The sequence below is a fragment of the Ovis canadensis genome, chromosome 15 (assembly GCF_042477335.2).
Source record: "Ovis canadensis isolate MfBH-ARS-UI-01 breed Bighorn chromosome 15, ARS-UI_OviCan_v2, whole genome shotgun sequence".
NCBI classification, from domain to species: domain Eukaryota; kingdom Metazoa; phylum Chordata; class Mammalia; order Artiodactyla; family Bovidae; genus Ovis; species Ovis canadensis.
The window spans coordinates 12,940,555-12,967,591 of record NC_091259.1 but is presented as its reverse complement, the minus strand read 5'-3'; the positions used below and the strand labels follow the sequence as shown (position 1 = coordinate 12,967,591).

Below are 27,037 nucleotides of genomic sequence, written 5' to 3'. Positions count from 1 at the left end.
AGAATTTGATCTGAGGAGATTTCTTTGTACTGAAAGTGAACAGTTAATTTGGAAAAGTGAGGGCCTACCATCAGATGACCTTTCCATAGAAAATGCTCTTGTTATCTTACAGGTAATTAATCTACTTAACTTTTCTCATTAGAAATGTTTCTTTTGAAGCTTGCTGCAGGAAGTACCTTCTTAAAATCCTTAGGCTTTCACAGTTAGTCTTTAGTTATCTAAAAGTAAAAATATTTTCCTAACAAAAACCCATTTAAGATTCAGTTAGCAACTCTACAATTTTAGTGTAATTTATTTTTACCTTCATATAAAATTATAAATTAAAATGGTATTATTTTGATGGCCAGATATTATTATTTGAACTTCCTGATATGAATAGAAACATTTTAGGGATACTTGATTTATTTGGCTATATAGCTCTTCCATCTAAAGTATATTTTAAAAAAATTTTATACTTTTATTTCATTTTGCTTTATAAACAATGTTATGCAGAATGAAGATAGGTAAGTTTGGGTTATAAATTGAAGATGACCATGTGTGTATTTTGGAAAATTTTCCTTTTCCATAGTATGTGTTTCCCAGAAGTCATTATTTAGAATTGAAACTATTATGCCTTAATTAGCAGTGAATGTGAAAACTAAACTCAAAACCTTGTGTACAAGCAAATCATTTCTTTGTATGAAGTTGAATTTTTACCATTAATTTAATTTACCTTTCTGATATAGAATTTGAAAGATAACTTGTACCTCTTGAAAATATGTTTCATTTTTTTCTCTTCATTTTATCTGAATAGTTTATATTACTAGTATTTTCTTTTATCTCTACAACTCTTTTCTCTGTCCACACACCATTTCTTTATTCTAAATGCTTCTCCTTAGGGAGTGTAAGTCATATTATTATAAGATTCATATTGGGGTCCCTGTTTATTCCCATGTAATTTATTGTTTTATTCAACTATCAATTGACTCTACTTTGACTCATTACATTAGAGTTACTAGTGTAAGAGTCACTGAACAAAGATTAAACAATTTTACCTTCTTTTAATTTGATTTGGCCTAAGCTTTACTTTTTAAACATTTTTATCATTTTTCACACTAGAATTACAAATCTGGAACTCTAAATGTGTATATACTCAGTACAGCCTAGTACTTTTTCTCATGTTTGCTATTCTTTTCCTAAGGTTTCATAGTTGCTTCTTCATTTTCAGTATTCCAAGAAAGCAGTTGTTTGAAGATTTAAAAAGATTAGTTTAAGATTTTTCTTTCTTATTCCATAAGAAATCAGAGACCTTTAGAAAAAAATTTATCACAATTGTTTTTGTTTTTCTAATAATAGTAAGTGAAATATTTACTTTTCTATTCTGAATTTGTCTTTCATGATGAATTTGGGAAATACTGTCTTTGAAATTCATTTTCATAACAAGCTTAGTACACTTTGTATTTAATGTTGCCAGCTTTCTTATAGACACATGCGCATTTATATGACAAAACAAAGGGCTTCCCTGGTAGCTCAGCTGGTAAAGAATCCACCTGCAATGCAAGAGACCCTGGTTTGATTATTGAGTCAGAAAGATCCTCTGGAGAAGGGATAGGCTACCCACTCCAGTATTCTTGGTCTTCCCTGGTGGCTCAGCTGGTGAAGAATCCACCTGCAATGCAGGAGACCTGGGTTCAGTCCCTAGGTTGGCTAGACACCTTGGAGGGGGGCGTGGACAGAAGAGCCTGGGGGGCTACAGTCCATGGAGTCACAAAGAATCGGACACGACTGAGCAACTAAAACAGCATGACAAAATGAAACCATCTGGAAGATTTTGTTAGAGTAATTAATTAAATATTTTGTTGAAATGGGTTTACCATTGTGTTCAACGTTCTGTCTGAGTTCTAAAATAAACTTTGTAGTTGAGGGTGTGGTTGGATAGCGCAATTCTATAACATCTACTCATTAACATTACCACATGATATGAAATTAGATGTCTATATGTTTACAATATGTGGTTCTGGGATTATTTTCTGAGAAAAAATGACAAGGTGTGATGAATTATGTATCATTTAACTATAATAAAGCATTTCAGAGATTCTTTCTCATAGTGCAGTCTTTCCCAGTTTCAAGGCCTATAGCCACTCTGTCACTTATAAGCTAACTACTTATTTGTGCCTTGTATATTCAAAATTATTCCTTTGTATTATCACAAAGGGTGCTTTGGAGTTCTCATATTTGTGTTCAGTTAACTATTGAAGTATATGTGTTGTTTGGGTGAGGAAATAGTCAAATAATTATCTACCACTGGCCTTGTAACACAAGCCATTAGTTCTGTTACATAAGCAGAAAGCTTCTATGACTGTGTCCTTGAGGAGGGGGAAGAAATTTGGCCACAGTGACCATATGTCTTGGATTGCTTGGACTATGATTTACACCTGTTGTTGCTGCTGCTAAGTGGCTTCAGTTGTGTCCAACTCTGTGCAACCCCATAGATGGCAGCCCACCAGGCTCCCCCAACCCTGGGATTCTCCAGGCAAGAACACTGGAGTGGGTTGCCATTTCCTTCTCCAATGCATGAAAGTGAAAAGTGAAAGTGAAGTCGCTCAGTCATGTCCGACTCTTAGCGACCCCATGGACTGCAGCCTACCAGGCTCCTCCATTCACAGGATCCTCCAGGCAAGAGTATTGGAGTGGGGTGCCATTGCCTTCTCCGTTACACTTGTTATCCCGATGTAATTATTAAAAATTTTGTTTTGGGTGATTTTATGATCTTCCTGCTTTTGTGAAACTCAGGGGATAAATGGAGAGTATGAGACCCAGGTGGCACAGTGGTAAAGAATCCGCCTGCCAGTTCAGGAGATGTAGGAGATGCAGGTTCAGTCCCTGGGTTGGGAAGATCCCCTGGAGAAGGAAATGGCAACCCACTCCCGTGTTCTTGCCTAGAGAATCCCATGGACAGAGGAGCCTGGTGCGCTAGTCTGTGGGGTTGCAAAGAGTTGGACATGCCTGAGCGATTGAGCATGCGTGCACATGTCTGTTAGACACTATGGAGAGGTGTGAGTAAAGAGCATCCAGAAAGAAGATGGAAACTATGATTCGTTTAAATTTCACAGTTTATAAGTTTTTCTTGGTTTAATCTTCACAGTATTGTAAATTTTTCTTGTAAAGACATGTACTAGCTATTTGTTTTTTGTTGTTTATGGACAGTTCAGTGTCAAATTAGTTTTCTTTAAACCACCCACACGTATCTGAGAATGTTTTTCCCTCCTGCCATTTATTGTGTGTTGAGGCAATGCAAGCTAATTTGGTATTAGTCTAAAGAATATAGACTTGTGAAGGTAAATTACATTGAGACATATCTTTGTCATTAAATCCCCAATACATAATAATATTAAACGCTTTTGTATACTTACTATGTTGTTTGTGCATGCTCAGTTGATCAGTTGTTTCCATCTCGTTGCCACTCTATAAACTATAGCCTGCCAGGCTTCTCTGTTCATGGGATTTTCCAGGCAAGAATACTGCAGTGAGTTGCTATTTCCTTCTCCAAGAGATGTTCCAAATCCAGGGATCCAACTGGCGTCTCCTCTGCTTCCTGCATTGACAGGAGGGTTCTTTATCTTTGAGCCACCTGGGAAGTCCATTTTGTTCATATATTATTATTTAAAAATTAATAGAAGTAAAGCACTTAAATACTTAACTCATTTACTTTTCAAATCAACCCTATTTAGTCAGTCAGTCATTTCAGTCGCTCAGTCGCATCTTGACTCTTTGCGATCCCATGTACTGCAGCACACCAGGCCTCCCTGTCATCACCAACTCCCGGAGTTTACGCAAACTCATGTCATTGAGTTGGTGATGCCATCCAACCATCTCATCCTCTGTCGTCCCCTTCTCCCACTTTCAGTTTTTCCCAGCATCAGGGTCTTTTCCCGTGATACAGTTCTTTGCATCAGGTGGCTAAAGTATTGGAGTTTCAGCTTCAGCATCAGTCCTTCCAATGAATATTCAAGACTGATTTCCTTGATGGACTGGTTGGATCTCCTGCAGTCCAAGGGACTCTGAGGAGTCTTCTCCAATACCATAGTTCAAAAGCATCAATTCTTTGGTGCTCAGCTTTCTTTATAGTCCAAATATCACATCCATACATGACTACTGGAAAAACCATAGCTTTGACTAGATGAATCTTTGTTGGCAAAGTGATGTCTCTGCTTTTTAATATGCTGTCTAGGTTGGCCATAACTTTTCTTCCAAGGAGCAAGCATCTTTTAATTTGATGACTGCAGTGACCATCTGCAGTAATTTTGGAGTCCCCAAAAGTAAAGTCTGTCACTGTTTCCACTATTTCCCCATCTATTTCCAGTGAAGTGATGGGACCAGATGCCTGACCTTAGTTTTCAGAATGTTGAGTTTTAAGACAACTTTTTCACTCTCCTCTTTCACTTTTTCTTTCTCCCATAAGGGTGGTGTTATCTGCATGTCTGAGGTTATTGATATTTCTCCAGGCAGTCTTGATTCTAGCTTGTGCGTTTCTCATGATGTACTCTGCATATAAGTTAAATAAGTAGGGTGACAATATACATCCTTGACATACTCCTTTCCCTATTTGAAAACAGTTGTTTGTTCCATGACCAGTTATAACTGTTGCTTCTTAACCTGCATACAGATTTCTCAGGAGGCAGGTCAGGTGTTCTGGTATTCCCTCTCTTTAAGAATTTTCCACAGTTTATTGTGATCCACACAGTCAAAGGCTTTGGCATAGTCAATAAAGCAGAAGTGGGTGTTTTTCTGAAACTCTCTTGTTTTTTTGATAATTCAGCAGATGTTGGCAATTTGATCTCTGGTTCCTCTGCCTTTTCTGAATCCAGCTTGAACATCTGGAAGTTCACAGTTCACGTACTGTTGAAGCCTGGCTTGTAGAATTTTGAGCATTACTTTGCTAGTGTGTGAGATGAGTGCAGTTGTGCGGTACTTTGAACATTCTTTGGCATTGCCTTTCTTTGGGATTGGAATGAAAACTGACCTTTTCCCATCCTGTGGCCGCTGCTGAGTTTTTCAAATTTGCCGGTATATTGAGTGCAGCATCATCTTTCAGGATTTGAAATAGCTCAACTGGAATTCCATCACCTCCACTAGCTTTGTTCATAGTGATGCTTCCTAAGGCCCACTTGACTTCACATTCCATGATGTCTAGCTCTGGGTGAGTGATCACACAATCGTGATTATCTGGGTTGTGAATATCTTTTCTGTACAGTTGCTCCATGTATTCTTGCCACCTCTTCTTAATATCTTTTGTTTCTGTTAGGTCCATACCATTTCTGTCCTTTAGGTACACATATCCTTTTGTAGATAAGGAAGTTGAGATGCAGAAGGGTTAAGTTTCTTGTTGAAGGTCACAGAGCTGTCTAAAGGTAAAGCCAAGATTCAAACATTGCTGCCTAGCCAGTCTGTGCTGTAAGACTGCCTTTGAGAGACATGTGTTTATGGTTCTGTATATGTTTTAACTTTTTTATTTTGTGTTATTTCCATCAATGTAATTCTCCTTATGTTATCAAAAGATGACTTTTAGTTGTATTTACAAAATATTTCTACCCTTACCCCACTTGTGGTTATTAAAAATAAAAATAAAGTTGTAGTTTTATAAATGTTTTAAACAGTAGTTTCTTTCTTATTGGATGAAAGTCAGAAGGGACAAACTTTCAAGTATAAAATAAATAAGCACTAGGGACATTATGTACAACATGATAAATATTATTAGCACTGCTCTATGTTATATATGAAAGTTGCTTAGAGATGAAATCCTAAGAGTTCTCATTGCAAGAAGAAAACCAAACAAACTATTTCTTGAATTTTGCACCTGTATGATATTATGGATATTCACTAAATTTACTATGACAATCATTTCATGATACATGTAAGTGAAATCACTGTTTTGTACATCTTAACTTACACATGATTGTCAATTATATCTCAGTAAAAGTGGAAGAAAAAAATCGCTTTCAAAAATGTCCCCTAACTAATCTTTTTTTTCCCCCCAAGGAGAGAAGAATTACAATTGATATCATGTTTGACTCTAACGTTTGACGTCTGTTCTGAGCCCCTGATCTGTAGTTCTAATTTCCTATTAGATATTATTTTCTGGAGCTTTGTATGCAGTTCAAACTTTGTCTTTAATCATTAAAAAAAATTTTTTTTTAAGTTTAGAATCAGTGGCCAAGTATATATAATACATTTTCTTTTTAAAAAGTAATTTATGCTTTAAAGTAACTGAGATGTTCAAATGGTTTAAACTAGCTTCAGGATTCAAATGATATTACCAGGACATCTCTCTCTCTCTTTCCTCCATCTTAATAGATGGATTTATTCTTCCATATTCTTAGATGGATTTATTCTTCGATAGGTTCTGCCATGTGTTATTGATAGACATTGGTGACTTGTGAGTTTTACCAGTATCACAGTTTCTGTTCTCGGACTAACGATATCGCTTCTCATCCTTTCCATCATTTATGTCAGTCCTCAACAAAAGTTTCTTATTGGTTAGTTTGGGTCACTTGCTCACCCCTTGTATGCAGTTCTGGAGGATTGATAATCCCGTGAGAAATGTATGATTGGGGCATGCATGTTAGGCAAAGGTAGCTGTGTTCTCTAGTAATTGTTTCTCTTCCCTCTGACTTATTATAACCTGCTTCTCTTCTGTTTCCTAATGCTGGAGATGTCACTGTTTTGGTCTAGTAATGCAGACTGCAACTCATTCTTGGCTATGTCTCTTTAATTGTTCTCTCAGTTAATTATTCAGCCAGTCTTCTCAAATCTGTTTCTCAAATGTGTCCTCAATTCATTCTGTTCCAACCGTGCCTGCCGCCAGTGGCTTCACTGAGGCCTACCTCATGTTGTGGTAAATACATCATCACAGCAGCTGGTCACTTGCCCCCAGTATCAGTTCCTTTATTGTTTTTGGACTGATTCTCCTAAAATGTTAATCTGATCATGACAATTCCTTGAATAATATATTTCAGTGACTGCTCATCACCTGAAAAGAAAAATTTCATTATCCTTAAACATGGCATGAAAGCTTCTTTATGATCAGAAAGACCTCTGATTACTCCTACCATTTTATATGCATCATCTTTGCCTAAACTTTTTTTTGGCCATCACTATTTATATTGATAATTTATTGCAAAGAGCCAAAAGAATCAATGTATAAAATTTCAAAAATAACAAAACTGCCTGTACTTTTACTCCAACTATACTAAGTCACTGGTGGTTTTCCAGATACTCCCAGGCTTTTTACTCTTCTCTCAATCATGCTGTTGTCTGGACCAAATTTGCTTTTATTTTTTAGCTTCTTTCCCTGGCAAAGTCCTATCTTTTTAAATCTATTTAGACTTGAATTGCTTCCCAGCAGCTTCCCCTAACTCCACTTATGATCCACTTATAATTTTGAGTTATCTTTGATTTAAAAAAATTTTTCATTTTTTGCTTCTTTATTGGATGGTGGCCAGTAAGGGTGAGGGAATGTATTTTGTTAGTTTTTGTATCCCTTGCATTGTATGGTAGATGAATGAATGGCATGAATGAATGAAAGCTCAACATTTTTGGATCTATAATTTGTTAAATGTAGAATTTGACCACATTTAATCATGGAACACACACCTAAAGTATACCTTAGAGGTCTTCTCTGTGTCTCTGGAGAAGTATAAATAAGATGAACACAAACTTGTAAGTATTCTTTGAAATTTTTAGGCATATTTTCTGTGCTAAATACATGATTTTTTGAAACATTATCTTATTCTCTTTTTAACTGCTTCAGATCATTGGCTTGAAATCATGGGTAAGAACTTTTTAAAATTTAAAATAATTGTTTTTGTAGTTAAGCAAAATCTGGTTTACTTGTGGAATGTTGGCTATTGAATGCTGGCATAAAATAAGATCTAAAACCTAGGGTGTAATACTTTGATAATACTTAGGAGGTTTGCTAGCCATGTTATTTTGCTTGCAATAGCACATATATGTGGTGGAGCAGTAAGTGAAGCCTCCAGAAGTAGATGCTGGGTGAAGATCATACAGTGGGGTAACACTGGGGGATTTGTGGTGTTAGTGGTCTCCTCTAGATACAGGTAAAAAGAGGCTGCAATATTTAGAGAGAATTTTAAAACAGTAATAAAGCTGTTTTAGAGTCAGTCAGCTCTTTATTATAACCGGGTGTTGGCAGTTTTCAGCATCCTTGCAGATAAATGCTGTTGATCCCCAGGACATGTTATCCCACCATCCCCCTCCTTTTGAGATGCCAGTACGGTAACATCCGTGGCCTTATTAGATCTACCCCAGTTCTAAGTCTTCACTTCACTGTTGCCCTCACGTGTTATCTTATCCTTATATCCTGTAACTGCATGTTTTTCAAATAAATGTGAAAATTTAAGAAAAATTGGGTCAGTTGTTATTTAAATCTGATTTGCTAGGTAACAATGACTATTAGATGGTTTAAAATTTATCATATATTTATGACATATGGTCAACTTAAATATATGTAAATATACATAAATATATAATTGGCTTTATATAGGTACGTATATATGTAAAGATATATAAATATATAATTGGCTTCCTTTCGTTTTCTGAATGGCATGTGTATGTAGTTTTCTAATTTTATGTTTGTTTCAGAGTTTAATTAGTGCAAGGTGTGAAGTAATGAATTTGGTTCATAGTTTGTTAGATCTTAACCAATCATCTTATGTAAATTTCTCTTCTAGGATAATCCTTTTTTAATAGTAATTATGTACACTACTTTAGAAAAATTAGTCTTAAAATATAAATAATTATATCACTGATTATTTCAGCAATACTTTTATGATTAGCTCTTACTTCGTTTATTCAACCAAAGAACATCTACAGTTTAGGGAATGACTTGTATATTTTAAAACCAAAAAGAGAAGTGCAAATGGCATCTACTTAGGACTAGAATGCTCGCTTGCTGTGTTGTTAATGTACATTTTCTGTGTTATTGAGTAGTAAATAAGACTATGTTCTAACTTTACTCTGGTTAAATTTAATAACCTAATATTAATTTCTGGTAAAATTTATTTAGCCTCCAGTGGAGCTAAAAACTGCCTTCATTTCCTCATTATAGTTGTATATTTGTGTTCTTCAAAACCTGAGAGAAAAGCTCACTCATTAATTGTTTAATAATTTTTAGGCAATTACTTTCATTTAATGAAAGCTTATAATTTTTTTCTTTAAATTAGAGTCGAGTATGCCCATTTCTTATCGACCCTTCTTCCCAAGCTACAGAATGGTTAAAGACGCATTTGAAAGACTCACGCTTGGAAGTTATTAACCAGCAGGTATGTGTTACTTATAATCTAGATACCAGGTACAGGTATGTGTTACTTATAATGTAGGTACCAAGTAGTAATGGAGTAACGACATCTTATGGTAGCAAGAGCTCTGGGTCTGCAATCAGAAAACATAGGTTCAAACCGAGTTCTTATAAGGTAACCTGGCATGGGTCCTGGGGAAAGAAATGTAGCTTTCTTAGCTTTAGTTTTATAATTTGTAAAAAGGAATAAGAATCTTTGTTTGATTCCTTCTATATGCAAAGTATTGATCTAAGCCCCAGGAATTTATGTTAGTAGTCACAGTTCATGCCCTTATGGAGATAATAATTTGTTTAGTTCCACTAAACAAATAAGCATTTATACTAAATTATGATTAAAGTTAAGTGCTATAGAAGGATGCTATAGAAGTAAGTTACTTAGGGATAGGAAAATCCCCTGGATTTTTAAATTTCCTCTTCATGTAACTCAGCAGTGATCGTCTGTGTTGTGTCTCGAGATTTGACAATTGGTCAATGAAGTGTAATAGTGTTTTGTGTAGTGACTTCTCACTGTCATGTTTATCTTGCCAGAGAAATTATTTTTCATGTTTTTTGAGAAAATCTTAATGCATGATTAATTTTTTAATCAATTTTTGAATTTAATCAAGTTTTTAATCATTTTAATTCAGATGCTTGAAAAATTACCTCTTTAAAATGTTCTTCACTTATGAAATTGGGATATCTAACTCATTTGTGTTTAAGAATAATTGTAATATGTAATTATTTATATAGTATATAAAATATTTAATGTCACTTATGGGGGTTGTAGTGAAAGTGAAGTTGCTCGGTCGTGTCCGACTCTTTGCGACCTTTGGACTGTACCCCACCAAGCTCCTCTGTCCATGGGAGTCTCCAGGCAAGAGTCCTGGAGTGGGTTGCCATTTCCTTCTCCAGGGGATCTTCCCAACCCAGGAATCAAACCCAGGTCTCCCGCATTGCAGGCAGATGCTTTAACCTCTGAGAGTAGGATATTTAGATAATGATTATTATAATAAATCCAAATATTTAACTTTTTTAAACAAAGTTGGAGAATTGGAGTGGTATTTAAAGTGACTTTTTGCCTACTCAGAAAGACTAAAAATTCTTGCCTGGTTATAAAATTTTGTCTAAACGTTTCTTTTCAAAATAATTAGAACTATCACAGCAAGATAAGTTTACTAGAATTCATCAGCTTGTCTTTGTTACTCCATTCAATGTTTGATATTTAATATAAATAGTTTTTATTAATAACTAGATGAGTAAATTATTGCATATAGAATTTGAAAATTTTTTTCTGCGTCAATTTGAAATTCTAGAAAATTTTAAAGGCTGTTTTTATTATTAATTTAAAATTCTTATTTTTCTAATATATATATTTAAATTATTTATGAATTTATTTGATAATTTATCCAGTAAACTTGGTTCATCATCAAATACTTATAAGCTGATGAAGACAATTATGAATAATTTATGTTATTAACATATTGATTTTAAAATGTTTGTATTATTCCTGTTAATATTTTCAATATATATATGACCTTTATAAATCTAAGGTAATAAAGGAATTCATATGTATTCTTATTTATTCTCTTAGGATAGTAACTTTATCACAGCTCTTGAGTTGGCAGTACGTTTTGGGAAAACCCTTATTATACAAGAAATGGATGGTGTAGAACCTGTACTTTATCCACTATTGAGACGAGATCTGGTTGCTCAAGGTAAATGAATATTTGACAGTTTCCAAAGAGTAACTATTTTTTAAATATAAAATATTCAACTTTACAACTACCTTTGACTTTTTTTTGTCTTTCCACTGAATCTGAGGATATGAAAACTTTTTGGAGGTGGATGATAGTAATGTCAGAATCTAATAGTAATAGCAGTTAAAAAACTTTTAATTAACGTGTATTTATACAAGAAGGGCCATATCAGGGTCTCCCACACCATTCCCAGGTACAGTGTCTTACGAGGAAGGCTCAAGGGACTCAGCACATGGGTGTACTCATGGCTTATGTTAATTGCAGGAAAGGCTACAAAGCAAAGTCAGCAAAGAGAAAAGGCACGTAGGGTGAAGTCAGGAGTCGGGAAACTAGGTGCAAATTCCGAGTCTTCTTTCATTGGAGTCACTCAGGCTCTGTTTATTTATTTTATTTTATTTTTTATTTTTCTCTTGAGCTTAATTTTTTTTTTTTAGTTTTTTATTTTTTTAATTTTAAAATCTTTAATTCTTACAGGCGTTCCCAAACATGAACCCCCCTCCCACCTCCCTCCCCATAACATCTCTGTGGGTCATCCCCATGCACCAGCCACAAGCATGCTGTATCCTGCGTCAGACATAGACTGGCGAATCAATACTTACATGATAGTATACATGTTAGAATGCCATTCTCCCAAATCATCCCACCCTCTCCCTCTCCCTCTGAGGCCAAAAGTCCGTTATACACATCTGTGTCTTTTTTCCTGTCTTGCATACAGGGTCGTCATTGCCATCTTTCTAAATTCCATATATATGTGTTAGTATACTGTATTGGTGTTTTTCTTTCTGGCTTACTTCACTCTGTATAATCAGCTCCAGTTTCATCCATCTCATCAGAACTGATTCAAATGAATTGTTTTTAATGGCTGAGTAATACTCCATTGTGTATATGTACCACAGCTTTCTTATCCATTCATCTGCTGATGGACATCTAGGTTGTTTCCATGTCCTGGCTATTATAAACAGTGCTGCGATGAACATTGGGGTACATGTGTCTCTTTCAATTCTGGTTTCCTCGGTGTGTATGCCCAGCAGTGGGATTGCTGGGTCATACGGTAGTTCTATTTGAAATTTTTTAAGGAATCTCCACACTGTTCTCCATAGTGGCTGTACTAGTTTGCATTCCCACCAACAGTGTAGGAGGGTTCCCTTTTCTCCACACCCTCCCAGCATTTATTGCTTGCAGATTTTTGGATCGCAGTCAGGCTCTGTTTAAATCCCCCAGGACAAGTTGTGATAACACATGTGTAAGTTGTCTACACACCAAGGAAGACTCAGTGTCCAGAGATTTCAAGGGGGCTGATTATGTAAGCATAGTCTGCCCAGCAGGGAGCAAAATTCCAGACTTCCCAAAGGAAAGCAGGTGTTCAGCATACACCATTTTGTTTGTACAACAGTTTAAGCACAGTGAGCTACTCTTTCCTGTTCTGGTAAACATACGAACCTTAACAAAATCCCCAATTCCCAGACAGTGGTTAAGGGCCTTGCAAGCTGGTCACCCTGAGAATACAGGTCTTAGAATGTTACATCACCTCTTTGTGCAGGTACCTAACCCACACTTTGATATTAGGAAATAATGCCCTTAAGCTTTGCATGTTGTGCAAAGTGTATATGTGGACATACATAGACGTGTACTTATATATAAATACATAGTTACTTGCACGACACACTTTGCTAGCACCACAGAGTTTAGAAAATTGGAGTTTTGGGGGGGCAAAGTGATGGAATCGCAAAGCCTGCACTATCTACTGATCGCCTTTCATCCCACTAATAGTTATGCTTGGCAGGCAGTGGTTGATGAGTTATGGAAAGAACTCTAGGAGTGGGACGGTTTCTGATGTAACCTGGAGTTACCTCCCAGAGTGCAGTCTCTGGTCTCAGTCTGTTCTTTACTAGAGCTAATTCAGATCTGTTGAACCACCTCTTGCTATACTATCTTCAAGGAAGTGGAAAGGAATCTTTTGATCATCTGAATTTGACTCTCTTTATAGTTTATATGTTGTCCCTTGGGGTCATTAAATTTGTCTTAATGAGCTCTGACTGGTGTTAGGTCTTAACTGTATCTGCTTCACTGTCTGAGAATGGAGTTTGACAAGGTCCCCTAAAATCGAATGTGCTGAAAAATGATAATATTCTATGTCATGATTGGTTCACGTGATGAACCACTATTCCAGATAGTTGTTCAGGGCTGATTGGGTGAATTTGTTAATTTCTATTCATTTCATTGAGAAAAAGGCAGTTAAAAGTCTTGACCCTACCTTACTTTTTCCACCTTCAGTCCAGAGTTGGATGTGTTCATATGACTTCAGCTGAAGTCTGTTATCCCCTTTAATTATACTTCACATTGTCGTTTTCCACAGTTTTGAGTTCCTCGTGAATAGTCATTTGTTATTGTACATTTCCGCTGAGGACAGAGGATGGTTGTCCTAAAATGACATAAAGCAAAGCTTTAATCTAAGCAATAACTGCATTTCTGCATAGTGATGTTGAAACAGGTACAAATAATAGGAATAGAATGTACTTCTCCTCAAATTTATGCAGTTCAAAAATCGCTTCAAATATGTATTGATCCAAAAGAAGAATAAGGTATAGTTCCTCCTCAAAGTCTCTACTGCCTTTGGGCTTTATTTGTTTTTTATTTTCTAAGTGCTCCAGATGGTCGGTTAGGTTGCTTATTTCAGATTTTTCTTGTTTCTGGAGGTGGGCTTGCATTGCTTCTGTTGCGGTCTCTAGTGGCTGCCTTTGTGCAGGAGTGTCCCTCTGCAGTCTGCTTGTGCCTAGAGGCTTCCGTGGGAGCGCTGAAACTGATGTAAACCCCAGACCTGCCTTTCCTCTGGTTTGCTGACAGCTGTCGCCTTGTAGGTTAGGCTGGAGATGGAGTTGTTCATTCACAGCCAGGTGTTTCTGGGGCTTGTCCTCTGCTCGGTGGCCATCACTGGCTCTGGAGGGGAAAGGGCCTGTTCCCAAGTGGTTGGAGCAGAAGTTTTGAAGGTTGGGTCTGAGCTGGTTCCATCCCCTTTAAGTGTGTTCCCTCCCTGATCGGCACCAGCCTCCTTTCCCAGGAAGGGAGCCATGCCTGGATAAGAGGGGCTGGATGGGGCCCTTGGTATTGGCCTGGGTGCAAATTGTGGATGTCTTACCAGAGACAGAAGTTGTGGCTGCTCTGAGGTGCTGCCTGTGTAAGTACCTGTAATAGCTGGAAGGCAATGGCACCCCACTCCAGTACTCTTGCCTGGAAAATCCCATGGATGGAGGAGCCTGGTAGGCTGCAGTCCAGGAGGTCGCGGAGTCGGATACGACTGAGTGACTTCACTTTCACTTTTCACTTTCATGCATTGGAGAAGGAAATGGCAACCCACTCCAGTGTTCTTGCCTGGAGAATCCCAGGGACGGGAGAGCCTGGTGGGCTGCTGTGGGGTCGCACAGAGTCGGACACGACTGAAGCGACTTAGCAGCAATAGCACCCTGCTCAGACATTTCTTTAGGTCTGAGTTTTCTTTTTCCCAGCTGAGCTTTCTGCTCATCTGTAGCAGCCCTTACCCCAGTTGAGCGGTTGTAGGCTTGGATTGGGGTATGTGCTGAAGCCTTCATAGGAACAGAGTCAGCTACCCGTGCAGCTTTAATCCCTTCTCTCCCCCTGGTTTAGCAGTAAGCAGGCATGTATTGTGGCTCCTTGTGAACAGCATCCAGGCTGCTCACGGTCCTCCCGTTAGTCCCAGCAGGTAGCACGGAGACTCATTTCTCAGTGTCAGACCTTTGGACAAGACCTTTGCATGGTTTGTGACTCAGACCACCTACTCCCTTGGGAGGAGCTCTGCCTGTATGATCCCTCTTCTTCTGAGTCATCTCTTAGGGGCACAGCTATAGACCTGATCACTTCCCATGCCTTTTTACACAAACCTGTGTTTTTACATCTTCTAGTGCTGCTGCATTTGGTTTTCAGTGAGGATTGTTTCACATGTAGACATATTTTTGATGTTTTCTGCATCCTCCTCCTTTACCGTTTGGATTTCTTATCCCTGGGTTAATGTTGTTTTGTTTGTATTATGTTTATGTCAACTTAGGTTAATTTTTTTTAGGTATTTGTCTATTGCATCTAATTTGTCAAATGTTTTGCTATATCTGTATATAATATTCTTATAACTTTAAAACTTCAGTGAGGTTTTCAATAATGTGTCATTTATCAAAAATGATATTTTGTTTCTCTTTTTCTTTGGTTAGTCTTGATAACAGTGTATCAGTTTTATTGACTTTTCAGATATCAATTTTTAACTTTGTTAATTTTCTCTATTGTATTTTCAATTTTTGTTTTTATTGATTTTATTCCTAATATTTACCTTAGATTTTTTTTGGTTGTCTTTTTTCCTAGATTGTTGAAATAGAAATAAAAAGCATTGATAATTCAATATTTTCTTTTTTCTAACATAGTCATTTCTATCTATAAATTTTCTGCTAAGTCCTTCTTCAGCTTTATACCACAAGTTTGGATATGTGTTTTTTTAAAAATCATAAGTTACATAATGCTTTTTTATTTAATGTCCAGGGAGTTGGATATTTGCTAGGTATTCTTTTGTGATCAGTTTCTAGCGTAACTCCGTTGTGGTCAGAAAACTTATTCTGAAGTGTTCAGTTTTTTAAGTCCTATTGAAGTTTTCTTTATGATCTGGCATTGGCTCATATTCATAAATGTTTGTTAATTGTAATGCTTACACTTTCTCTATCTTTACTTTTTACTTCTATTTGCCCTATTATGTATTGAGAAAAAAAGTCTCTTATGATTTTGGATTTGCTTTTCAGTTCTGTCAATTTTTATTTTAAATATTTTGAAGCTACGTGTTTGTATACATACATATTTTGATATGTGCTGTCTTTCTGCTTGGTTATTTTCTTTATCATTATCAACTGTCCTTTGACTTTAGAAATATCTCAAGTTTTAGAATTTGGTGTTAGAATAATTACACTAATTTTGAAGATTGGTATTAGAATATTTTTGAATTCTTTTATTTTAGCTTTCTATTGGTTTTCTTTATAAAATGTGTTTCTCATAAATAGTGTATCATTTGGTTTTTTATTTCTATTCATGAGACAGTCTTACTTTTTTGTATGTATAATTTAGCTAACCAATTCTTGCAATAACTAATACTGTTTTTTAAGGAGCCTGATTGATTTTTAATCAGATGTTTGTTTTTCATGGCTACTCTGTGTATAACAATATGCACCTGTGGCTTAACTTTAATAGATGAATGATGGCCACTTTTCTGTGATCTTTAATTCCATACACCCCATACTTGCTTTTGCATCATTATTGCGCTGCATTATCATGCTCCATATGATGTTATAAGTACTGATTTTAAGATCTGTATTTATACATGTTTAACCTTTAGGGTGTTCTCCCAGTGTTTCCATTGTCTCATTTCCGCTGGGATTATTATTTTCTGTCTGAAGAATTTCCTTTATCATTTCATTTAGTGCAGATCTATTGAAACAAGCATTTTTTTCATTTTTAAGTGATATTTTTTTCTCTGTATCTAACAGAATTCTAGGTTGACAGCTATTTTCTGTAGCACTTTAAGGTTTTTATTGCATCTTATTCTAGCTTATGCCTATTGAGAAATTGCCTGCTGGTTTATTGTTGCTTTTTTGTAAGTGATACATCATTTTTCTCTGGATAATATATAACTTTTCTTTGTAATTGGTTTTCATTGATTTTACTCTGATGTCCTTAGATTAGTTTTCTTTGCATTCTGCTTGTATTGTTTTGAATCATTCTATTTGGTATATAGTTATTACATTGACTCTTTAAATTTGTATATTTCTTTCAATATTATTTTGATTTTTTTGATCCTTTGAGTATCCTCTTTCATAAAGTATGTTTGAATTCTTTTCATGTTAAGTTTAGAAAGGTAAGTAAAATTTAAAAATCTATTCTACGATTCTCAAAAATTCTTTACATTGGTTTTTGTAACATTAGAAAATAATCTTTGCTAATGTGTGTTTTTTTACCTAAAAAATTACTTTTATCAGTTGAAATCATAAATAATGGGTGTAATATTTGATTGATTTTTCTGTATATGATATATAATTAAAATAATTATTTATATTAGAATATAAAAAGCTTCTTTATGAGGCAGAAGTTTACTTTTTCTCAGTTTCACTTGTTGCAAAGCTCCTGTGCATGATAGTCTGAATAAATTCTTTTTGACATTAATAATGGATTCTTTGCAATTACTGATATGTTGTTTTTTCCAGGTTTTACCAGTCATTCTGTTTTTAAGTGTTACATCTTAAATACTAGCACAATAAATACTTTGAAACTGATAAAATTTGAAGTAGACAATAATTAAGCATTTCCATTTTTGTCATTTATAATCAAACATTTCAGAAAATTTGATAGTATGAAACATATAATTAATGTTAAAACTGTATCCCTGGAGAAGGGAATGGCAACCCACTTCAGTAAGTATTCTTGCCTGGAAAATCCCATGGACAGAGGGTTCATGGGGGTCACAAAGAGTTGTACATAACTGAGCACATATTAGATATAAGTAGATAGTCTTTCGATGCTTCAGTATCCTAGGATTGTCTTAATAAGTATTATTTATCCTTGTTTGCCTAAGTGCTGACTGATTAGTAGAGCATTCTTGTTAACGGTCTTTTGGGTAGCCTCACTGTTGCTGTCTTTTGGACTGTATTGAAAAGCCTGTAGTAAAAACTATTTAGAAGTACTAAAAAATTGTCTTTTTTAATGTCATGTAGCAAAATACTGCATATTCAGACCAGCTAATTATGTCGTTTTAAAAAATAGGACCACGTTATGTGGTACAAATAGGTGACAAAATTATCGACTATAATGAAGAGTTTCGTCTGTTTTTGTCAACAAGAAGCCCAAATCCCTTTATTCCACCGGATGCGGCTTCCATTGTTACTGAGGTTAACTTTACTACAACAAGAAGTGGATTACGAGGACAGGTATATGTGGACAGTCATAATTTGCCTCAGAAATCTTAGAAATCTTCTTTGTATACTTGTGAAATACTTTGAGTGAGAAGCTATTTTGTTAAACTGATTGGCATTTAAACTCATGATTTTGAAAATATACTTGGAAATGTATGTCCATTAGTGTTAGAATTATGTATTTGTTGCTAATGTCAAATTGCTGCTTCTTCCAGTAAAGCTTTTATTTTACAGTCTACTTATATTTGTTAGAATTTGAGAAATGGAGGGATCATACATGTTAAGATTAGTAACTTTATTTTTTTTTAATTGTGAAAACTGAAGTTTTAGTGTTAAAATTTCATTTAGTTGACTTATTCAGCTAGTTGAGTATCTTTGATTCCAAATCCAGCATTTTTTTTTCTTATTAATTGCTTTCTTTAATGAAAATTTGTTTTGTTCCTTTACCTCTGCAGTAACTTTTTTTTTTTTTGCTGTTCACGTTTTTGTTTATTTTTTTTAGTTTTTTATTTTTTAAATTTTAAAATCTTTAATTCTTAAAAGGGGTTCCCAAACATGAACCCCCCTCCCACCTCCCTCCCCATAACATCTCTCTGGGTCATCCCCATACACCAGCCCCAAGCGTGCTGCATCCTGCGTCAGACATAGACTGGCGATTCAATTCTTACATGATAGTATACATGTTAGAATGTCATTGTTTTTGACTGGAAAATCTTTGAATGCTCTTTTTCTGCATACAGCTTATTACATTTTATCATTACTGCATAAACTGCAAAATAATTTTCATGTACAGACTTCTGCTTACACACTCAGTTACTCATTTTATTTCCTTTTTAAAAATATCCTGTTGATTTTTTAGTGCCATCTTGTTTTTTTACTCACTTAACAATAGTATATATTTTTTCTTTTGATTGAAATGGTAGCATATATATTTGCTGTGATTTTTTATTTTATTGTATTTTTTAAAGCTCTCCTTTTGAATATTATTCTTACCATATTAGATGACTCACTGCATGTTTTCATCAACAGTGTCTTTTGATAGCCTTGATGATTCTTGTCATAAATAAAACAAAGTCCAAATTACTCAAAGGTTGGCAGAATTTGACAGAATGGCTTCCTCTATATAAAAGATCTCCACCATAATTGCTAAAAGGTGCTATTTAGGTATTACTTTAATGAGAACTATTTGAACATGTTTATACAATAGATTTTAAATTAGCATATTTTATGACATGCAAATGTCATTCCCTATTTTAAAGTTTTAAATTTAAGACTTTGACATAGCAGTCTTCAACAACTTTATTAAGATTCAGCTCATGTAGCATATGATTGGCCCTTGGAAGTTTGCATTTCAGTGTTTTTTGGGGGGATTTCTGGGTCTTATGGTATCAGTGTCTCATGGTAACAGTGCTTGCCCGGTAGTCTGGCTCGTGAAGAATCTGCCTGTAATGCAGGAGACCCCAGTCCAGTTCCTAGGTTGGGAAGGAATCCCCTGGAGAAGGGATAGGCTACCCACTGCAGTGTTCTTGGGGTTTCCTCGTGGCTTAGCTGGTAAAGAATCTGCCTGCAAGGTGGGAGGCCTGGGTTCAATCCCTGGATTGAGAAGATCCCCTGAAGGAGGGAACAGCTACCCACTCCAGTATTCTGGCCTGGAGAATTCCATGGGCCGTATAGTCTATGGGGTTGCAAAGAGTCGGATACGACTGAGTGATTTTCACTATGGTAACAATATGTTTAAATTTTTGAGGAATAGAAAAAAATTTCCAAAGTAGCTGCACAATTTTAGTTTCTTATTAGTAGTATATAATGGTTTTTCTTTTTACACATAGTTACAACATTTATTATTATTCATCTTTTTAATTGTAGCCATCTTAATAGGTATGATATGGTATCTCATTGTGATTTTGATTTTAAGTAAGATATCTCTTTATCTGTTTTTGTGACTAATTGCCAGGAAAAAGTTAGCTTTTATAGTTTTTATATATAATCTAAGAACTGAATATTAGATGTTGATACGTTAAGTGATGTAATTTCTTACAGTTGTTTTTATAATATGTAACATTTTATCAGTTAGCTTCACTATTCCTTTTGCCTTTTTTGTCAGAAATAATTGTGGTAGTGTCTCATATGTTTAACCAGAAAGAATGAAGTGTACAGAGTAGCATATTTGTAATATCCAATCAAACATAACGTCTGTTTATGGGAAGTTTTCACTTTGGTTTGTCTTGCTTAATCTTTATTCTTAAAATAACCTTGGCCCTTTTAATTTTTTTATATAGCTTTTGGCATTAACTATTCAACATGAGAAACCTGATTTAGAGGAACAGAAAACAAAACTATTACAACAAGAAGAAGATAAGAAAATACAGTTAGCTAAGCTTGAAGAATCTCTTTTAGAGGTAAAATTTAGTTATTCAGGATGTTGATCATATTACATTATTTTGATTATAATCAAATGCTGTTTTTTTAAAGGTTATAATACCTTCAGCATGTTTTTGGTTATAGCAGAAGAATATCTATATATATATTAAAATCAAAATTCAAACAGAAAAAGGGTAGCTATCTTGGAATATGAGACTTGGAAGTAATGTTTAAGACAAATGATTTTTAACTAATACTGTCTTTATACTGTATTTCATGAATGTTTAATTATATGCTCAGAACAACATTCTGAGTAGCATGAGATTATGATTTGATCTGTAACTTTAAGTGGTTTTTATTTTTATTAAATTGATAAAGTTAATATATATATAAAGCTCTAATGATATAGTATCATCTAGTGATTTGCAATATCTTTTCATATACAAGCCTGTAAAATATTGAAATTCTTTTAAAAGTACATAAGTTCCCATAAACATCATCAAATTAATAGTAGTTAACTTGGACTTCCTTTAATTGATCATTTTAGTATATATAATAATGTTCATATTATTTTATTAATTTTTCTACAGACACTTGCCACGTCTCAAGGTAATATTTTGGAAAATAAAGATTTGATTGAATCTTTGAATCAGACAAAAGCAAGCAGTGCACTTATTCAGGAGTCACTTAAAGAATCTTACAAACTCCAAATTTCTCTTGATCAAGTAAATATTTTCTTTATGATCTTATATTGTTTTCTTAAATGTTCATGTTAATATAATAAAAATCATAGTATCAAGACTTCAGTGGAATGATGACTGCAAAAAAAAAAGCTATTCAAAAATGCCAGGTCTTGGGTCTAATTCTTGTTATTATGGAGAGGGTGGTAGATGTTGAGCGTATCAAGGATAAAGAGTGCTGGTCATTTTTGTCCCCTGCTGAATGTCACTGATTTCTGGCACGTTATCTAGAGTCGTAGGGAAGCCCAGGTGGTGCAGTGGTAAATAATTAGCCTGCCAGTGCAGGAGATGCAGGAGACACAAGTTCAGTCCGTGGGTCGGGAAAATCCTCTGAAGGAGCAAATGGCACCCAACTCCAGTATTCTTGCCTGGAGGATTTCTTGGATAGAGGAGCCTGGTGAGTTGCAGTCCATGGGATTGCAAAGAGTTGGACATGACTGAGCACTCATGCACACTAGGGTTCTCAGTTCAGTTCAGTTCAGTTGCTCAGTCATGTCTAACTCTTTGCGACCCCATGGACTGCAGCACTCCAGGTCTCCCTGTCCATCACCAACTCCCGGTCTCCTCAAACCCATGTCCATTGAGTCAGTGATGCCATCCAACCATCTCATCCTCTGTCGTCCCCTTCTCCTCCCACCTTCAACCTTTCCCAGCATCAGTGTCTTTTCAAATGAGTCAGCTGTTCATATCAGGTGGCCAAAGTGTTGGAGTTTCAACTTCAACATCAGTCCTTCCAATGAACACCCAGGACTGATCTTTAGGATGGACTGGTTGGATCTCCTTGCAGTCCAAGGGACTCTCAAGAGTCTTCTCCAACACCACAGTTCAAAAAGCATCAATTCTTCAGTGCTCAGCTTTCTTTTAGTCCAACTCCCACATCTAAACATGACTACTGGAAAAACTATAGCCTTGACTAGACGGACCTTTGCTATAAATTTGTACTGAAATTGAAACTGAATGTGTTTTTGTGTTTAGTGACTATTTTTTTTTAATTTTTATTTTTACTTTATTTTACTTTACAATACTGTATTGGTTTTGCCATACATTGACATGAATCCACCACAGGTGTACATGAGTTCCCAAACATGAACCCCCCTCCCACCTCCCACCCCATATCATCTCTCTGGATCATCCCCATGCACCAGCCCCAAGCATCCTGTATCCTGCATCAAACATAGACTGGCGATTCGTTTCTTACATGATAATATATATGTTTCAATGCCATTCTCCCAAATCATCCCACCCTCTCCCTCTCCCTCAGAGTCCAAAAGTCCGCTCTACACATCTGTGTCTCTTTTGCTGTCTCACATACAGGGTCATCATTACCATCTTTCTAAATTCCATATATATATGTGTTAGTATACTGTATTGGTGTTTTTCTTTCTGGCTTACTTCACTCTGTATAATCCACTCCAGTTTCATCCATCTCATCAGAACTGATTCAAAGGTATTCTTTTTAATGGCTGAGTAATACTCCATTGTGTATATGTACCACAGCTTTCTTATCCAGTCATCTGCTGATGGACGTCTAGGTTGTTTCCATGTCCTGGCTATTATAAACAGTGCTGCGATGAACACTGGGGTACACGTATCTCTTTCAGTTCTGGTTTCCTCGGTGTATATGCCCAGCAGTGGGATTGCTGGGTCATAAGGCAGTTCTATTTGCAATTTTTTAAGGAATCTCCACACTCTTCTCCATAGTGGCTGTACTAGTTTGCATTCCCACCAACAGTGTAGGAGGGTTCCCTTTTCTCCACACCCTCTCCAGCATTTATTGCTTGCAGACTTTTGGATCGCAGCCATTCTGACTGGTGTGAAGTGGTACCTCATTGTGGTCTTGATTTGCATTTCTCTGATAATGAGTGATGTTGAGTATCTTTTCATGTGTTTGTTAGCAATCCGTATGTCTTCTTTGGAGAAATGTCTATTTAGTTCTTTGGCTGTTAAAGAGCATCTTTGCCATTCCTGAAACTTTTCTTAAGGCAAATTAAGTATATAAATAAAAGAGTTAAAAGTTATTGTTACATTAAAACATCTTTCTTCCCTTTTCATCCTCTACCCTACGAATGTGATGACTGAACTCTTTTCTTTTTTTTTTTTTTGTCTTTTTTTTTTATTTTATTTTTTTTTTTATTTTTAGTTTTTTATTTTTTACATTTTAAAATCTTTAATTCTTACATGCATTCCCAAACATGAACCCCCCTCCCACCTCCCTCCCCATAACATCTTTCTGGGTCATCCCCATGCACCAGCCCCAAGCATGCTGCATCCTGCGTCAGACATAGACTGGCGATTCAATTCACATGATAGTATACATGTTAGAATGTCATTCTCCCAAATCATCCCACCCTCTCCCTCTCCCTCTGAGTCCAAAAGTCCGTTATACACATCTGTGTCTCTTTCCCTGTCTTGCATACAGGGTCGTCATTGCCATCTTCCTAAATTCCATATATATGTGTTAATATACTGTATTGGTGTTTTTCTTTCTGGCTTACTTCACTCTGTATAATCGGCTCCAGTTTCATCCATCTCATCAGAACTGATTCAAATACACATGTACCCCAATGTTCATCGCAGCACTGTTTATAATAGCCAGGACATGGAAACAACCTAGATGTCCATCAGCAGATGAATGGATAAGAAAGCTGTGGTACATATACACAATGGAGTATTACTCAGCTGTTAAAATGAACTCTTTTCTTATAAATAATTAAAATCCTTTTTACTTCATTATTTTAACATTTCCTAGAGTAAAATTTCAACCCTGTATCAGTACAATGTATCTTTTTTTCTCCTACATTTGGCGACAGATCTGCTGAGGAAAAGCAATAAAGGTGAATGATAATGTGAATTCTCAGTCTCCAACCTGACGTGGTCCCTTGCTGACATCCTTTAATTCTTTCCTATTTCCTTGAACGACTTTTCCAAATTTTATTTTAGGTGTTTTTCAGTTCTTGCTCAAATTGTGCACATTCATAGATTTCTTTCTTCCCTTGAGAAAGCGCTCTGTTGAAACCAGAATTAGAACAGGCTTAGAGCCTCTTTTCAAACTAATCATCCCACCTTCTCTACCACTACTAAAATGGCAGATGTCATAACTGTCACTCTCTACCAGAAGGATTTTGACCTTTCTGTGCATTCTCTTTCTGAACAAGCATCCCTGACTCACGCACATAATTTTGCCGATATCATATTTGTAATCCTGTTTCTTTGATCAGAGTGACATAGATAACTTTCTCAGAGTTCCATTCATAACCTCAAGGCCATTTAATCCTATGATTCTTTCATCTTTATCATCCTTTACCTTCAGTCAGAACGAAAGCCCTTGTGCTTATTGGTTCGTTTTATGCTTATGTTGGACAGTGCTAGGTGCTCTATTATCTTAATGTGGGCCCTCAGTTGCAGTCTTCTTCTCTACTCTGCGTCCATCAGTATCCTTTTGGTACCAGTCCCACATGCTACATTCATTGCTCTGACTTTTATCCACTTCAGGGATAGCCGTAGTGCCATGCTGTCTCACATGACCGACGTGGCCTCTAATCACAACTGTTTACCATTTCATCTTACCCCAATACAAGTGTTTACCTCTTTCTCCTAATGCAAGTGTGCTTGGTCTTCAGTAAAACCATCCCTTGTACTGCTCTGTAATCAGAGTAGAGATGTATTTAGAATACATTGATGTGTAGTTTCATAAAAGTATAAAAGTGTAAAAATTATAAAAGCTGGATTATGATGTCTGAGTTGTAGGCTTCTGTGGTTCATCTGTATTCGTTGTCTCTGTGTTGGCAGAGTAAGGATGTGCACAGGAGCCTGCAGGTGGCTGTGAACACTGGTACTAAGGTGTTATCCCCCCCTCCACCCCGCCTTGTTTCACAGGAGCGGGATGCCTATCTCCCTCTGGCTGAGAGTGCCAGCAAAATGTACTTCATTATCTCTGACTTGTCCAAAATTAACAACATGTATCGCTTTAGCTTGGCTTCATTTCTCCGACTTTTCCAGCGAGCTCTGCAAAACAAACAGGTATGCTGGTGGTTACCCTATAGCTGAGACTGAATAAGAGAGATCGCTTTATTAGGTGCTAAATTTATAATAATTTCTTGAGTGAAGTTGCTTAGAATTACATTTCACAAGACCAAATATAACACCTTTAAACTATGTTTAAAAGAAGTTGGTTCCTTAGTTGCATTTTGTGTTTTTAACAAACTGTCCCAATGTGACAGCCCTCTTAATGGAAATGATTTATGATTATAAATTAATAAATGATTATGTTCTAAGATGATCATAAAAAAACCTGGAAGATCAGAAATTAACAACATAATCTCATTACCTGGGGAAAACAACATTTAAAATTTCATAATATACCCTTGTTGTTTGAGGGCTTCCCATTTGGCTCAGCAGTAAAGAACCTGCCTGCCAATTCAGGAGACCTGGGTTTGATCCTGGGGTTGGAACGATCCTCTGGAGGAGGGCATGGCAAAGTGATTCTTTCCTGTAGAATTCCATGGACAGAGGAGCCTAATGGGCTACAGTCCATGGGGTTGCAAAGAGTCGGACACGACTGAGCAACTGAGCACACACTTGATGTTTGAGACTGTAGTATGTTACAGGTATTGTTCTAGAAAATGGAAATACAGGAATATACACTCTTTTATCAAGTTTGTATTCTACTGGAGGGAATATGTTAAAAAATACACATAAGTTTACCCAAAAGGGATAATACTGTGCTTTAAAAATATATTGTACACAATTTTCATGTCCATAAATATAAACCTACACGATGTTTTTGAGAACTTTTGAGGCTGTATGTGTGTGCGTTAGTTGCTTAGTCGTCTGGCTCTTTGCAACCCCATAGGCTGTAGCCCACTAGGCTCCTCTGTCCATGGGATTCTCCAGGCAAGAACACTGGAGTGGGTTGCCATTTCCTTCTCCAAAGGAGATAGAAAGAAAGAAAGTGAAGTCGCTCAATTGTGTCTGTCTCTGTGCGACCCCATGGACTGTAGCCTACCAGGCTCCTCCATCCATGGAATTTTCCAGGCAAGAGTACTGGAGTGGTTGCCATTTCCATCTCCTTTGAAGTTGTATCCTTTATTTAACTACCTCCTGTGGAGTGTTCTGGTTATCTCTGCTGAATATGTGTTTACATCTAAAGTTGGCAGATTAAACAGTGTTCCTTTTATGCTAATCGATTCTGTGGGGAATTTGGTCAGGGCCCGGCAGGGCTGGCTTACGGCTGCCTCACAGGGCCTGGGGCTGGCTGGGAGGAACTGAGAGGGAGTGGGTTCAGAGAGGCCCCTGGGGCGGGGGCGGGTGGACCTGATGGCGGGCTGCAGACTGCGGCACCTCTGTGTGAGGCTTGGTTTTCTCACAGTGCAGAGTAGGTGAGTTTCTCATAGTGCACACTGAGATACCAAACATGAATTCCAGTGGAAAAGGCAGAAACTGAATTGTGGGTTTTTTTTTTTTTAAACTTTATTTTACTTTACAGTACTGTATTGATTTTGCTATACATCAACATGAATCCGCCACGGGTGTACACGTGTTCCCAATCCTGAACCCCTCCTCCCACCTCCCACTTTATAACCCAACCTTGGGTCATTTCTGCTGTATTCTTTTGGTTGAAGCAGTCAGAGCCTGCCCAGATTTAAGAAGGGGAAAGGGAGGGACTTCACCTCCTGACAGACATCAGAGAATTTGTGGGTTATGTTTAAAATAGCTAGACACTTATAGGATTGTTTTTCCCTAGTGTTTTGTTTCTCTAATTATTTTCCTAGTTAACTTCCTGGACTTGGATAGTTGGGATAAAAATGCATATACGTAAGTCTTTAGACAAATAGTGTCTAATCATCCTTTGGAAATATATGCTGTTGGTGTATTAAAATAATACAACAACAGGGA

General features: G+C 36.3%; 1 protein-coding gene across 4 annotated transcripts in view; it reads left to right on the top strand.

Annotated features, from left to right (window-relative positions):
• The window catches only part of DYNC2H1 (dynein cytoplasmic 2 heavy chain 1), a 493,166-nt gene that overhangs the window by 158,136 nt on the left and 307,993 nt on the right, over positions 1-27,037 (top strand). For all 4 annotated transcript variants that reach the window (XM_069554796.1, XM_069554794.1, XM_069554793.1 and 1 more), the window contains exons 63-69: positions 3-112; positions 9,222-9,320; positions 10,926-11,049; positions 17,893-18,056; positions 20,321-20,440; positions 20,993-21,127; positions 25,019-25,162. In XM_069554796.1, coding sequence (XP_069410897.1) covers positions 3-112; positions 9,222-9,320; positions 10,926-11,049; positions 17,893-18,056; positions 20,321-20,440; positions 20,993-21,127; positions 25,019-25,162 — 896 coding nt within the window. The remainder of the gene's footprint in view (positions 1-2; positions 113-9,221; positions 9,321-10,925; positions 11,050-17,892; positions 18,057-20,320; positions 20,441-20,992; positions 21,128-25,018; positions 25,163-27,037) is intronic.